Below are 16,929 nucleotides of genomic sequence, written 5' to 3' on the forward strand. Positions count from 1 at the left end.
GCCAACAGACCTAGATTTCAGATTCTAGTTCTGTTACTTGCTAGAGATGTGACCATGAGCATCTCTGTACATCCCTCTCCTCTTTCACAGCATGGGACCTACACCACGTAAGGTTACTATAAAAAGTAAATGAAATCAAGGACATGTACAAAGCAGTTAGTCACTACTATTGAACAAATCAGGCCAAAAAATCAAAAGGAATCAGTAAAATGGCAGCAGCTACTGAAGGTCTCTTAACTTTAGAGACATTCTATGATCAGATGCATAACTCAAGAATATAAAAAGTAAACTTCTTACCTTTATGGAACTCAAAGGACATTCTTAAAACACTATTTCTTAACTTTTTGCCACCAACAGAAATCAAATTTGCTTCAGTAAAAATCCGTTTTTCCCGGTCAAGATATATGATTGTCCTGAAACGAGATCAATAACATAACAAATATTATTGGTTATTACTGTATACTACTTTGCAATCACATCCTCTTACCTGCTGAAATCCTGAGAATCCTTGGAAGATCAATCTCCTTCAACCTGCCATTCCTTTCCATCCCCTCCAAATTCTGGACTAAACAGATAGAGGTGAAAGTGATGATGACTGAGTTGTGGGGGGGATGGGGAGTGGGGAAGACAGATGACTGGGAAAAGCTGCATCTAGGGAAACTGCCAGGCTTTGCTGTAATCTGACACTCTACACTGTGAACTCTTAAAAGTGGCCATCATAAAATTAATCTCTGGTGTTATAAGTTACCTAGGGAGGCACAAGGGGGTGTTACTAGGAGGGGAGATAAGAGGGCCTTGAGGTGCTAGTTCATACCAAATGCATGAGTTCACTTTGTGAAAATTCATCAAAACCAAATATACTCATTATTAAGTGTACTTTTCTGTAATGTACATTATAACTCAGTTATAAAATTATTTTTAAAAATGTATTACATTACATTGTTTGCCAATTAAAAAACTACTGCTGGCCATTACATTAAATGTGAGGAAAGACCAGCTTATATAACAATTAGATAAATTTATATGTTGAGTATGCACATAAGCATGCAGGTGTTACATGTCTCAACATTAGAGGATGGGAAATGATGTGGACACAAGGCTGAGGAAAGGACCTGTAAGAGAATGAGCAGGTGAATATGGGAGGAGCTGCCGAGAATCATGAATAGAAAACAAGAGAAACATGACTATCTTATGATAAAAGATTAATTGCAAAATATAACACAACATTAACATTGAGTTAGTGTATCTCTTAAAGCATCCTATTAAATTATTAAGAACTTGCAGCATTTCCAGGCATTTTTTTTTTTTTTTTTTTTTGACATCAGAGTTACTTCATTGAGCATGTAGCATGAAGGCAATCCCATCTAACATCCCACCACTTCTCAGGTTCAGGAGATTAAACACATGTAAGCTAAATTTGACAGAATTTAAAAAAGGTATAATCTCTAAAGCTATATTGTACAGTGAGGCAAACAGTGCCCAGAATAGCAGGCTTCACCTACTTGTTTGCAACAGACTCTAAAAGGGCAAAGAGCTGCTCGGGCTCGTCTGTTTGTGGGTCAAAGTCCATCGAATTTCTAATGATGTCCAAAGCCTGCATGTTCCATCGGGGGTCCAAAGGGATCACATATTCATCTGGTTTAAAAAACAAAACAAGAAGTAGAATTTTGCAGTTAAACTCCTTGCCTAGAAAATTTCAGTGGAAGATTTGCACTGTCTTAATTTGATCACATTCAGTCCTGATGGCAAAGAGACAGAATAGGAAAATTGCTGGTTTCAGCCCACAACACTAGAAAAGTAAAATTCAAGTGCCTTTACACTATTTTCTTTCTAAATGCAAAATTTCTACTAGTCCTGAAAATTCATTCCACTGTAGGATATAAGGTAATCCCTCTGGAACACAAGCATTCTGACCAATACATTCACTTGCTCAGGTCCCACTGCTGGTCAGAAAACAATCCATGAGCTTAATCACCCAATCTGTTGTCATTAACCTCAAAAAAACTAACTCACATGGTGGAAAAATTAAAGAATACATCTCATTTGCTTTCAAAAAGAAAAACAACTCAAGGGGCACCTGGGTGGCAGAGTCAGTTAAGTGTCCGACTCTTGGGTTTCAGCTCAGATCCTGATCTCAGGGTCATGGAATCTAGTCCTGTGTCAGGCCCCAAGTGTGCGGAGTCTGCTTGAGATTCTCTCTCCCCCTCCCTCTCCCCTTCCCCCCCTGCACTCGTGCGCACAGGTGCACTCTCTCAAGTAAATAAATAAATCTTTAAAACACACACACACAAAAAAAACCCTCAAAATTTTGCTTAAAAGCCCTTTCTTTATAATCAGATAATGTAGCGTATGCTGCTTCTTTGGCTTAAATTTGGTACGTCTTCTGTAAAGCAGCAGTGATCAGATCTGACCCTTCTCCAGAGGTTGTGAGAACCCAAGGAATGAAGTTAAGACAAAACAATGGTAACATTAGGGGCACCTGGGTGGCTCAGTTCGTTAAGCATCTGCCTTCAGCTCAGGTCATGATCCCAGGGTCCTGGGATTGAGCCCTGCATCGGGCTCCCTGCTTGGCAGGAAGCCTGCTTCTCCCTCTCCCACTCCCCCGCTTGTGTTCCCTCTCTCGCTATCTCTGTCTCTGTCAAATAAATAAATAAAATCTTTAAAAAAAAAACAAAAAAACAATGGTAACATTAACTTGAAGGTGGCTGGGTAGGTCAGTGGAGCACTTCAAGTTTTATCATACACTAGACTAACAAATGCCTACTGTCAACAGCAAAGTACATGAAGGACAGACCCCATATTCCAAAGTCCAGTAAGACTACATGATCCAGAGCTATACACTAGAAAAGGAAGATGAAGGCATACCTACTATGTTCCAACAGTGAGCAAATGATATCTACTAAAAAGGGAACCTGCTACTCTCTACTCTAGAACTATTCCCAAAGACCAAAATGTTTTTATACTTGGGAAGCCATGATTTAGGTCAGCCACAACATGATCACTACAGTAGTTTTTCCTATAGTTTGATTTCTTCCCAAACATTTACTTCATTATCTTTAGTGTACATAAGGTAATTGGTTTAGCACAAAAGCATCATGCATATTTTCTTCTAAACCAAATGGCAATGGTATGTTTTAATCAATATCAAATGAAGATAGGGATGGGAAATTAAAAACCTGGTTCTACAAAAATGTCCCTAATTTCCTCATTAATGCTTATGTTTAATTAACTTTATATTATTCTCTTCAAGTAAGTTTGCAATCTTATTCCTTAATTAAAAATAAATTCTGGGGGTGCTTGGGTGGCTCAGTCGCTTAAGCGTTTGCCTTCTGCTCAGGTCATGATCTCAGGGTCCTGAGATAGAGCCCCATGTCGGGATCCCTGCTCAGTGGGGAGTCTGCTTCTCCCTCTCCCTCTGCCCCGCCCCCCAACTCGTCCTCTCTCTCTCAAATAAATAAAATCTTTAAAAAAAATAAAAAAATAAATTCTGAATACCTCATTTGATAGCTTGAATGGCTATTTCTTTTATCATTATGGTTTTAAAACTTTATATTTAAGGCTTTATAACTTTTATTAAGATTTTATATTTTCTGAAGTAATTCACACTGTATTATTTACCCATCAAGTCAAATGGCTCATAGTTTAAACCCTTTCTGTTAACAAATGAGAATGCTCTGAGTGGAAGGGACCCCAGAGAAATGAATATAATTCCCATATTTTCCAAACACAGGCAGTAAGTATGAATGATGGGTCTCAAATGAACAAGCCAGTTTGTGTTTAAGTTGGGACCAGAGACCAGTCTTCCAACTCCTGTGCTCTCCCTCCCTACTATGTTGTGTATCATCATCATCTTTCAAAGACTAAAGGATTTCAAACAAAGAAGTGGAATTTGCATCTGAATACTGTTGAGTCTTCCAAAATACAGTGTTTATTATAGTGGCAGTTCTGACAGTCTTTTTCCATGGACTTGATGGGACCAGGTTCCTAAACTGTGCTGAGAACTCGAAATTAAATCAGGTGCAGTACCTGTTATATTTGGTTGTAATATTTTGATGACATTGCTGACCCCAGCTGAGAGAGAATTTGAATAAAAATTCCTAAGAGATGCAGCATTGGCTTCCAAATTAATCTGTACTGATTCTGTGGAGGAAGGAGAAGCAAATGTTAATATTTGAAGTGGGGCTGTCCAAGCAAACTTTTTGCAATGATGGAAACATCCTATAGTTGCACTGTCAGAGTAGCCACTAGTCACGTGTTAATAAGCACATGAAATGTGGCCAGTGCAACTAAGGACTGGATTTTAGATTTTATTTAATTTTAATTAATTTATATTTACATTTTAGTAGCTACCTGTGGCTGGTAGCTCTCATATAGGACAACGCAGATAAAACATATAAATTCTCTCTATACAATTTTAGACAGATCACATGCACCACACAATACACACATTCTCTGGCTAAGTTCTCATGAATAAAAAGGTTCATGCAAACTCAATTACTTTAGGCAACAAGTTCTACCAACAAATTCCAAGTCCTGTACTTTGCAACCCATGCAATGTTGTTATTGTTGGTTTTTCCTCTTAAAATGAAAAAGTACAAAGAAATTAAGCACGACAACTTAGAGCACTGGAACTAAAGTAAGTCTCTTATGCACTTTTGGGGGAAATGAGGTTACCAAAAGCAACCTTCCCCAGTCAGGATGATTGTATAGCAGAAGTATAGCAGCATGTTCAAAAAATAAACAGTAACATAACATGGTATATTTTCCTTTTGTATTTGATAGGAAGGTGGAAGATCCTGAAATGCTAAGGATTACATATCTAAGGGCACATATCTGTGCCTTAATTTTTTTTTTAACAGCTATACAAACAGTAATGCCAAGTCACAAATTTCTTGCTAGATCTCCCAGACAGAATTTTGACAGTATCCTCACAGAATAACACAGCTACTGAGGCCCTAAAATAGTATAAGTGTAAATATATTCACTTACTATACAAATTAAGCTTTTTGACTCACCCAGCCCCTGTGGTATATTCTTGGCTAAATGATAAAGCCATTTAACTCTGAGCATCCAATCTTGATTGGTTGCTCTTTCTATAAGCAATTTAACAGCCATGGCCAGAACATCTGTTTCATCGATCCAGTAAGTATCCACTTCAACTGAACTGAATTTCAAGCTCTCGGGGTTAGAGGACTGCATAATTTTCTCTAAGTCTGGCAAGGTAAGAGGCTGAATCCTGAAATTCATTAGAAAAAATAAGGCAAAATCAGTACTAGAATGAACTTTCATTTTATATTTCAAAGAACCAGGAAAATAACTTTACAAATATGGATCCAAGAGGTAATGGGGAAAGATTAGTCCCCTTCAAAGGAGGACAATTAAAACATATTGAGTGAATAATAATAGGGAGCAATATTACAATGAACAAGAAACTATGACAGCTGGGTAATAAATGATCACATCACATTCTGGTCAAACATGTTGGTCATGATCACTACCATCAAAAAAAAAAAAAAAAGAGTCAAGACGCCAAACAGACACAAGCTGAAGGCTCCACTAACCTGGCCCAGCTGCTGGTTTTCATGCTCATCCTGTTGAGGCAATATACTAAGATCTGTCCATCATTTCGGACTATAGACAGGTGAGAATCTTCAGTAGCAAAGAGAGCCGAGGGCAGAGAATCTGGCCACAGGCCCATGGCAAGGATGGAGTTACCCCAGGTTTCATGTGCTCGCAGAGAAAAAACACGTTTCTCCAGTAAAGCCTGTGCGAGCTGGTAGGAGATAAAAACATGTGGTGTACAGGCAACATATAAGTGCTATCACCAGAAACTAGTAGAATATTAATGGTTTTCCAAGACCTTTGTGATTATCTCATGACAACTCTCATCACAGCCTTCAATATTCAACATTACAAGATAAATTCCACTTTGTCTGCTAAGTTTCGAAGAAGTAATATTTACATTTAACCTATTTTCCATAAACGTTTTAGATGCCAGATCTCTACTAAAGAGTAACTGAAGTGCTCCACCCTCAGTTCATTAAAGTTACCATCAATAGAAAGAATTTCCTCCACCTAAATAATGTAGAGTGTTATAACTGAGAAAGCTGTTTGAAACACTTCATAGTACCTTATGGTTTGCTGGTGAATGCTGGGAGTGGACATATGCTTCCCAGCATACTTCAGAAAAGGCTCTGTCTAAACTCAGCCCTCGCTGTAGGTACTGCACAATGAGTAAGGCTGTCTGAATCAGAGTTGAAATAGAGGACGTTGCAGAACCTATAAAGAAAAAAATTGCCATTTATGGGGAACAGATTCCGCAAAATCTCCAGTGAAAACAGATAAATTCATCTTCACATCAAACTTTGTTCCACTCAAATCCACCCAGATACTTACCTTAGAAAGCCTTCTAAGTGGAATCTAGGGTCTCAGTAGCACATTATGGACTTGTGGGAACATTCATATTCCTTCCCTATCCTGCCTCCCTCCCTCCCTTTCTGGCTCTCAAAAGTATGTTGCAGGAAAGCGACAATTACAAGTATGACAAAGCCTGGTCATATATATCCTTAATCTAAAGTTGATACACACTGAAGTAGCAAAATGAGCGTGACCTCATAAAGGACGATGCGCTTTCAAATACAATAGAACTGCATTCAAACCTCACTGTTTGGCTTTGATGAGTTACTCAACCTCTCTGAGCCCTATCTGTAAAATGAAAACATGCTTTGAAGAACTAATGTGAAGACTAAAAAAGCAACTGACATTGTACCTAATACACAGCAGTTAGTCAATAAATAGCATTTCATTTTTTATCATTACCTTTGTTATTATTCTTGCCTGTTCCTGTATATTTGGACATTTAGAAGAAGAAACACTAGTTTTAAGCAGTTCAAAGTTCCCTCTTAATTCTACCTTCAAAAGACTCAATGACCATCCTGAAGATAAGAGGGACAAACTTTACAAATTTTAGTGCCTAAAGCAGTATTCCTCAAAATAAGGGTATCTGAATGAATCCATCAGAATTACCTGGGAAGCTTCTTTAAAATACTAATTTCTGTGCATCACACAGACTTGCTGAACGCAATCTCTTAGGGGGAAGAAGGGCATCAGCACATTTACACTTTTAACACACTTTTCTGATAACTTCTATTTGTATGTACACTAAATTTAAGAACTCCTAGATGAGCAGTCAAATGGAAAACATATGAATTTCTAGAAGAATAAAACTCTGCAGAGGCCTAGAATTCAAGCATCTTACCTACTACAGTGCTTTGGATCTCTGTGTGTAGAGCCAAGAGGCTGTCACAAACACTATCCCCCACCAACCCAAGGCTGTGCAGCAGAACCTTCAGATCCAGGTCATCTGGGATGTTCCCAGCCCCTTCTCCTGAAATGTAGATTTCAAGTCCACGATTCCTCATAGCTCGGGATATTTCTCCATGAACAGGATCCATCGAGAGAAAAAGTCTAGCAATTCAAAGAAAAAAAAAATTAAACTCCCAGTTATAACCAATGATGCGGCTCAGCAACAACTGGTGAGGGCAAATCCTATGTGGTTCATCTTTAGGGAGCTTGAGATAACCACTAACTCAAAGTCCTCCACTTTCATCTGTATTCTATCTTCTAGTGCCAAAATGCATCAAAACAGCAAAATCAGTTTCTCTAAACCTACTCTCCTTAGAAACTATTGTTTATCCAGTGCACCTTTAATGCTGAGAATGTTAAAATTCTTACTTTCAGATATTACCCAAATCAGATAGTGCTAATTCATCATTCTAACTCACCTACAGAGATTAGAAAAGGGAGCAGTGTATTCTCCTGAAACAATTACCTTCATATATTCGATGTCTAGCAACATCTGCACCTAGCCATCTGACATCTCCAATGCTATACAGTGCATTCCTTGCTGAACTTCCCCATGTCAAACCTGCTCCTTTGCCAGTCTTCCCTTTCTCAATAAATGGCTCCCATATTTACCCAGTTACTCAAGCCAAAAGCTTGAGTAACTTCTTTTTTCAACCTACTTCTTTTTTCAACCTACCCAACCATCAGCAATTCCCACTCATATGGCCACCCTAGTCTAAGCTAACATATATCTTGCCTGAACTACTGCGAAAGACTTGTGATCAGTCTCCCTGCTTCAACCCTTTAACACCAACCCACTGCAGGGACCTCACTTCTTGATTATTTTTTTATTATTTCATTTTTTAAAGTAAGCTCTGTGCCCAATGTGGAGCTTAAACTCAGAACCCTGAGATCAAGCGTTATATGCTCTACCTACTGAGCCAGCCAGGAGCCCCCCTTCTTTACTGATGTGCTCCCAGAGTCTGCCAAATAGCAAAGCCTCCATAAATATGTGTTAACTGAATCAATAAACAGGTGAACATACTTATGACTGGATCATAAATATAACATGTAAGAAGGTCCCACTGAATGTCTACCTCTCCCACTGAGACAGTCAGATTCTTAGGCAGAAACTTAAGAGGCACAAATACCTGAAATTGGGATTTGGTGTTATGGTGGGAGTGGATCCATCTATCAGTCCTCTCTCACTAAGAGTGAGAACACCTCCAGGCTCAAGCAAAGCATTCAAACGATCCAGCACTGATGGGCTGCAGAGAGAATTCAAATACAATGGTGACAGACTGAAATGCTGCACTGGTTCTACTTTTCCTTGCACAGGCCTCCCACTGCTCCTGACCCATGTCCTCCTTCAGCATGGACCACTCCCCCATATAGAATTGTGTTCTCTCTCCCCGTCCATTCCCCTTATCGCTCCCCAAGGTATGTTGCCCAGAGATTCATACAGAGTAAATATACAAAATATTTGTTCAGTAAGTAAATAAAATAAAGGAAAATTATTCCATGATCTATAGCTCTTTCTTTTCTCTTTCCCTCTTCCAGCTCCCCCACTTCCTAGCATTATCAAATCAATCTGAAGGCAACTGGGTTTCAATTCAAACATTCTGAAAAATGCTCCAGGTAGAGAAACCCACCATCTGACCTGGAGTAGTTTCTATTACGCTGTGTACTATGTAGTTTTATGCCTTTTTCCTTACTTTAGAATCAAAGCAATACACACTGATGCACATTTACTAAATGTCTGCCCTGTAAAAGATCCTCCATTTCAAAAATTTGCCCTCAAGAATGCCCCTAACAAAAAGAGTATTTTTGATGTTAAATAAAAAGGTCTACCTCAAAAACGGTTGGAAAAGTAATCCAATTCTGTTAGCCTTCAGGTTAGCTCAAAACAGTCATACAGAACTAAAATCTTGCAGCTAATGACCAACTACCTTTGTTCACCACAGGGATCAGTCTACAGAATATGGTTGAGGATTTGTTTCTAGTTAACAATGGGTTCAAAATACCAGCGCTTCCAACTGGGTTTCTACTTTGATAAGCATATCTCAAATTTCAATTCTGTGATTAAGCAGAAGGTCCTTACTTGCAGAAGTTAACATTGTCCATCAAAAGCCAATCTCCAGACTTCAGAGCCTGAACCAACATGCTGTCGACCCATTCAAACGTGCCATGGCTGTGGCCACTGGTGGACTGCAGAAGCTTCACTCCAAAATTCCGGAACTCTTCCACAAGTTTGGCAAACTCTGAAATGTCACAGCCACAGCACTTAATTTCAAACCAGGGCAATAAAAAAACCAACAAAAGAAAAACACAAACATCTAAGAGTTTATTAAAAAAAAATTGGAAACTTAACGGCCCAAGTTTTAAAAGTTTCATAATGAAGTATAAATAGGGCGCCTGGGTGGCTCAGTTGGTTAAGAGACTGCCTTCGGCTCAGGTCATGATCTTGGAGTTCGGGATCAAGCCCCGTATCAGGCTCCCTGCTCAGCGGGAGTCTGCTTCTCCCTCTGACCCTCCTCCCTCTCATGCTCTCTCTCATTCTCTCTCTCGCAAATAAAGAAAAATCTTTAAAAAAAAAATAAATAAAGGTTTTTGTTTAAACAAAACAGGTAAAAAAAAAAAATTAGGTCTTGTAGCAGAAAATACTTTTTAATGACTTTCTGAATTAATGGCTAGGTAGAGGTGACTCAAAGGTGACAGAAAAGGTAAATAATCTTGGTTACAATTTCTCAAATGGCATAAGGAGAATAATGCCTCCCACCTATTACTGCATTTTTATCAAATGAAAGGGCATTAAAAGTTGGCACAATGAAAATCAATGTCATTAAACCAGGCTTTCTTTATAATGACCACATCATAGGACTAGAGTAACAATTGCTATTTATTTGCCTAGTGCTTTATAGTTTATATAACCCATCCCTAGAAATTTTTCAATTGCTCTTTTTTTATTGGAAATTGCCTTATGACCCTTGTTCATATCACAAAGTATAATGCATTGGACCCCATGAGAAATAATAAAGTTTTGACTTTACCTCCACTGTTAACAACTAAAAAGCTATACAAAACATATGATATAGCTGCTTTCAGACACTGGTCAACAGCACAAGGCTGTGATACCTGAGGAAAGAAACCCCTATAATTGCCCTCAATTTCTGAATTGCAAAGCAAGGAGAGGAAACTCAAACATACAAGAGCAGTTTCACTGATTTGAGCAAACAGACTGGAACTCAGGGAGGCCAAGACAACTAGACTGAAGGGCAGAGCACTTGGGATGAAGGAGCTACTCAAAGAGCTCCAGAAATCTAGATAAGGCCGCTGGAGTCTTTGGCTAAATAACAGTCTGCATATGCACGTAAAAGGTGAGGGAGGTTCCACAAGGGTAAGAAAACTTGGAAGGAAAGGACAATTGTTGGGGAGTTATGATTGGAACAATTCCCAGAGTTCATACAAGCCTGAGAATTGCTCCAATTCCTACCAGCCACTGTCTGAAGAGACCCCACTGAATACACAGGCCATTCAGTAGAGATGCCATGCAAACTATGCCTCAATAGTGGGCCTAATCTTGGGGTGCCTGGGTGGCTCAGTCAGTTAAGCATCTGCCTTTGGCTCAGGTCATGATCCCGGGGTCCTGGGATCGAACCCCACATCGGGCTCCTTGCTCAGTGGGGAGCCTGCTTCTCCCTCTCCCTCTGCCTGCTGCTCCCCCTGCTTTTGCTCTCTCTGTCAAATAAACAAATAAAATCTTAAAAAAAAAAAAAAATAGTGGGGCTAATCTAGCCCTAGAGTAAAGGTTACTCTGAACTGATCTTAAAAAGCTTGAAATCAAGCTTGAAAAGATCAAAATGATCTGGTTCAACATGGCAGTGCAGAAAGATCCTGAATTCACCTACCCCCATGGACACACTGAATCGACAGCTGACTGACAAGAGGTATGATTCAGGGGTAATAGGAAACCTGGATAGGATCCCTAATGCTTCTCTTTACTGTACTTAGATCTATATTAGTTTTAGGCATAAATATCTTTTTCAAATGGAAAAAAAGCTTTAATGTATAAGAACTTATCTAATCCTGTTTATTTTTCCAATGCTTTTGTGTAATGCATTATGTAATAAGAAAAATACTCCTTTTTAAACAGTAACAGAAATGTACTATAAAATATAGTTTGTGATTTAGCCAAGCCTATTTCCATACTTAAGCACTGGGACAGAAAACTTAATCTTTGTGACCACAAAGGGAAACTTTTGTGCCTTGTTCCTTGGTTCCAGTTACTGATTATGGTTTTGGAATCTTCCATGGCAGACTTCTTATATTCAGGTGTTTTTTTGGTTTATTATTATCTTCAACTTCAGGCATATATATATGTGTTTATGTGCTCACACATGGACTGAGAAATCAGTTAACATCTTAAGTGACCTAAAGGGTATATGTTGGCAAAAAGCAGACTGTGTATATGTCTTACAAAATTTCAGTGTGTTTGGGAATGTATAGCATGTAAATTATTACATATTATTTAAAGGAAATTAAATGTTCATATTAAAAAAAAAAAAAAAACTTCCTCAAAAAAAAAACACAAAACAACAACAACAACAAAAAACCCCTGAAGTCTGATGACTACACACCAGGCAAATGAAAACAAACAAACAAAATAAAAAACACCACACTGAAGCAGGTAGGAGAGGCTGAGAAATAATCTCACCATAAACCCCACCCCCAGGGCTGTGACCCACAACCAGGAAGGACCTGAAAACCAGGAATCCCAACTTTTAAAACATGTACCTGAAGGCAAGCCCTCAAAACTTCTATCTTCTAAAAGCAATAGAGCTTGCATCTCAAGAGCACAAGACTGTGATTAGAGAAAGGGCTCACACACTCAGACTCCACCCCAAGGTCCAGCTCAGAGGCAGCCAACTGCACCCAGAATTAAAGTGAAGGAGGCTCACCTGCCTGTATTAAAGATAACCTGAGGAACAGGCATCTAATATAACATATACATCCTAGAGCCTGCTGGAACACTCTCCAGGGAAGAAGACAGGTGCCATCTTTGTGCTCTTCCTCTGTGGAGCTCAAAAGCACCAGTACCTCCCAGAAAGCCTTTTACATAAGTCTCAGGGCCCTGATTTTTATAGCTACCCCCCAGGGATGCCTCTTGATCCTCTGGCTCTGGAGGCCAGGAGAGCTTGAGTTCCTGATCCCATGGGACTATAACATATCAGTGTCACCCAGGAAGAAGATAGAATTGGTAAATTCTACCAAACATTCAAAAAGAATAAGTATCAATCCTTCTCAAACACTTCCCCACCCCCCAAAAAAAAGCAGAAGAGGAAGAAGAGAAGGTAACTTTTCCAAACCCATTTTATAAAGTCAGGATTACCCTGATACCAAAACCAGACAAGGGTGCCACAAGAAAAGAAAGTTACAGCCTAGGGGCGCCTGGCTGGCACAGTTGGTAGAGCATGCAACTCTTGATCTGAGGGTCATGAGTTCAAGCCCCACATTGGGCGTGAAGCCTACTTAAAAAAAAAAAAAAAAAAATTATAGACTAATATTACTGATAAACATAGATCCAAAAATTCTCAACAATCAAACTAAATTCAACAATACAGTGAAAGGAACATACACTACAATCAAGTGGGATTTATTCCAGGGATATAAGAATGGTTCAACATCTGCAAATCAATGTGATACCACACATTAACAAAATGAAGGATAAAAATCATATGATTATTTCAATATATGCAGAAAAAGCACTTGACAAAATTCAACATCCATTCATGATTTAAAAAAACTCTTAATAAAGTGGGTATAGAAGGAATATGCATCAATGTAATAAAAGCTACATAAGACAAGCTTACAGATAACATCATTACTTAACAATGAAAAGCTGAAAGCTTTTCCTCTGAGATCAGGAACAAGACAAGGATGTCCACTCTCACCATTTTATTCAACATAATACTGGAATTCCAGGCCAGAGCAATTAGGAGAGAAAAATAAGAGGCATCCAAAATGGAAAGGAAAAAAGGAAAACTGTCACTATTTGCACATGATATAAAATTACATACAGAAAACCCTACACCACACACACACACACACACACACACACACAGAATAAACGAACTGAGTAAAGTTACAGGACACAAGAGCAATACACAAAAACCCATTGTGTTTCTATATACTAATAATAAACTATCAGAAAGTGAAATTGAAACGATCACATTTACAATCACATTTAAAAAAAGCCTAGGAATAAATTTAACCAAGGAGGTGAAAGATCTGTATGTTGAAAACTCTAAGACATTAAGAAATTATGTAGACACAAATAAATGGAAAGATATTCCATGCTCATGGATTGGATGAATGTTGTTAAAATGTCCATACTACCCAAAGCAATATACAGATTAAATGCAATCCCTATCAAAATTCCAGTGTATTTTTCTCCAAAATAGAGGCTAAAATTTGTATGGAACCACAGAAGACCGCAAATGGCCACAGCAATCTTAAAACAAAAGAACAAAGCTGGAGGCATCGAGTTCCCTTATTTCAAACTATATTTCAAAGCTAAAGTAATTAAAACAGCATGATACTGGCATTAAAAACAGACACATAGATCAGTGGAACAGAAAAGAGAGCCCAGAAATAAACCCACACATATATGGTCAATTAATTTATTATAAAGGAACAAAGAATACACAATGAGGAAAGGACAATCTCTTCAATTAAAAGCAGTGATGGGGAAATTGGATAGCCACATACAAAAGAATAAAACGGTAACCACTTATCCTATACTACACACAAAAATTCAAAATGGATTAAAGACTTGAATGAAAGACCTGAAACCACAAAACTCCTAGAAGAAAAGCTAAGTGGTTAAGCTCCTTGACATAGGTCTTGGTGATGATTTTTTTTAATATAACACCAAAAACAAAAATAAACAAGTAGGACTACATCAAACTAAAATGTTTTGGAACAGCAAGGGAAACCATCAACAAAATGAAAAGGTAACCTACTGAATGGGAGAAGATATTTGCAAGTCATATATCTGATAAGGGGTTAATATCCAAAACCTATAAATAACTCATACATCTCAACAGCAAAATTACAATCAAACCCATTAAAAACTGAGCAGGGGATCTGAATAGATTTTTCCAATGACCTATAGATAGCCAACAGGTACATGAAAAGATGCTCAGAGTAATTGAGGGAAATGTAAATCACAACCAGAATGAGAGATCACCTCACACCTGTTAGAATGGCTATTATCAAATAAGAAATAACAAGTGTTCACAAGCATACGGAGAAAAGGGAACCCTTGTGCACTACTTGTGAGAATGTAAATTTGTACAGTCACTATGGAAAACAGTACAGAAGTTCCTCAAAAAATTAAAAATGGAACTACATATGATCCAGCAATTCCACTTCTGGGTATTTATCCTAAGAGAATGATAACACTAACTTGAAAAGATGTATGCAACACCACGTTCGCTGCAGGACTGTTTACAACAGCCAAGATATGGAAACAACCTAATTGTCTATTCATAGATGAATGGTTAAAGAAATTGTGGTGTGTGTACACACACACACACACACACAGGAATATTATTTAGCCATAGAAAAGAATGAAATCTTGCCATCTATGACAACATGGATGGACCTCAAGAACATTATGCTAAGTGAGTAAGTCAGAGCAAGACAAATACCATATGATCTCTCTTACATGTATGATCTTAAACAAAAGACCAAGCTTCTGGATACAGAGAACAGGTTGGAGGTTGAGGGAGTTGTGGGGGGGAAATGGGTGAACTGTTTGGTTTTTTTAAGTCTAAATAGATCAAATAAAAATACAAGATCAAACTAATCCACAAAGTCCAGAAGTCTTTAAAGAAATACAGTTGACACTTAAAAAACAAAGGGGATAAGGGTGCTAACCTCTCCCCATTCAGTCAAAAATCCACGTATAACTTTTAACTCCTCAGAAACCTAACTAATAGCCATCTTGCCAATAACAGTCAATTAACACATTATGTATATTGTATATATATACTATATACTGTATTCTTACAATAAAGTAAGCTAAAGAAAATTTTAAAAATTATAAGGAAAATACATTTACAGTACTGTACAGGTATTTCTTTGTTTTTGTTTTGTTTAGGATCATCAATTTTGGATTATTTTACATTAGCTTCATTTTACTTTCTAAAACAAAGATTTTCAAGTTTTGTTAATAACTATTACATTAATAAAAAATTACAGGGCGCCTGGGTGGCTCAGTTGGTTGAGCAACTGCCTTCGGCTCAGGTCATGATCCTGGAGTCCCGGGATCGAGTCCCGCATCGGGCTCCCCCTGCTCGGCGGGGAGTCTGCTTCTCCCTCTGACCCTCCTCCCTCTCATGCTCTCTGTCTCTCATTCTCTCTGTCTCAAATAAATAAATAAAATCTTAAAAAAAAAAAAAATTACAGATATTACCTTACAAATATATTACTACCTATATATGGACACGATATGGACAATGCTACATACATATCTGATAAACACATCCAAACACACATACCTGCCTTGGAGTAGGAGTTGATTTTATTGTTGAGTCGCTGCATAAGCAGTAATACCGCTTCCAGCTTGTTGACAATCTCCACTGTGATACCTTTACCACCATCTCCAAGACACTTGGGCTTATACGTCAGAAGGAAGTGACTCCAGGCTCTTAGCACTACTTCTGTATCTTCAGCACTGATAAGGAGGCTGTCTCTTAACAGTGCCCTTAGAGTGCCCTCCACCTTTTCTAGCAGCTGCCTCCACGGACGTATAAGATCAACCTGAAATTTCCAGAGCACAAACTCATCATAGCCACTGACCAGACTCAAAAGAATACTCCTTTAAATTAAAAAAAATAATAAATAGGGGCGCCTGGGTGGCTCAGTTGGTTAAGCGACTGCCTTCGGCTCAGGTCATGATCCTGGAGTCCCGGGATGGAGTCCCACATCGGGCTCCCTGCTCGGCAGGGAGTCTGCTTCTCCCTCTGACCCTCCTCCCTCTCATGCTCTCTCTCGTTCTCTCTCTCTCAAATAAATAAATAAAATCTTTAAAAAATAATAATAATAATAATAAATAAATAAAATACTACTTGTAGTCACCAACTCAAAAGACCATCAGTCAGACCACAGCATTATGTATGTTTTGCCTGAAAATGTGAAGGCAGACCATTTTTACCTGCTCAAATCCACCCAGAAGCTCTGTAGTGTCCATTGCACTGTTCATAGCCATGATCTTTAATGTGTGACCAGTCAGGTGTGCCAGAAGCTGGACCAGGCTGGTCTTGCCCACAGAGGCTGGCCCCACAAGTATAACCATCCAGCTCATCTGCACACACTTCATAATAGACTCCATAGGCCGTAACGACTGGTGCAAGAGTGACAGGGGACGGCGGGACAGTAGAGGAACGTAACTGCCACGGGAAAGGACTGAGTAGCCCAGCTGAAAAAGACATGCCGGTGAGATTTCACAAGTGTGCCTGGTTGTGGGAGCAGAGGAAATCAAAGAAAAATGCAAAAGAACAGAGGATATTCCTACATGCC

At 38.6% G+C, this 16,929-nt stretch overlaps 1 protein-coding gene across 3 annotated transcripts in view; it reads right to left on the reverse strand.

The window, feature by feature from the left end:
* Positions 1 to 16,929, reverse strand: part of MDN1 (midasin AAA ATPase 1) — a 159,670-nt gene that overhangs the window by 59,248 nt on the left and 83,493 nt on the right. For all 3 annotated transcript variants that reach the window (XM_045867230.3, XM_064597868.1, XM_045867229.3), the window contains exons 42-52: positions 16,565 to 16,828; positions 15,909 to 16,170; positions 9,446 to 9,605; positions 8,496 to 8,612; positions 7,259 to 7,467; positions 6,131 to 6,279; positions 5,562 to 5,773; positions 5,016 to 5,236; positions 4,027 to 4,140; positions 1,503 to 1,635; positions 298 to 413 (exon numbers count right to left, since the gene is read on the reverse strand). In XM_045867230.3, the coding sequence (XP_045723186.2) occupies positions 298 to 413; positions 1,503 to 1,635; positions 4,027 to 4,140; positions 5,016 to 5,236; positions 5,562 to 5,773; positions 6,131 to 6,279; positions 7,259 to 7,467; positions 8,496 to 8,612; positions 9,446 to 9,605; positions 15,909 to 16,170; positions 16,565 to 16,828 (1,957 nt within the window). The remainder of the gene's footprint in view (positions 1 to 297; positions 414 to 1,502; positions 1,636 to 4,026; positions 4,141 to 5,015; positions 5,237 to 5,561; positions 5,774 to 6,130; positions 6,280 to 7,258; positions 7,468 to 8,495; positions 8,613 to 9,445; positions 9,606 to 15,908; positions 16,171 to 16,564; positions 16,829 to 16,929) is intronic.

Source organism: Mirounga angustirostris, unplaced genomic scaffold (assembly GCF_029215605.1).
Source record: "Mirounga angustirostris isolate CCGP_5_RB_7025 unplaced genomic scaffold, mMirAng1.0.hap1 SCAF_8, whole genome shotgun sequence".
Classification (NCBI taxonomy): Eukaryota; Metazoa; Chordata; class Mammalia; order Carnivora; family Phocidae; genus Mirounga; species Mirounga angustirostris.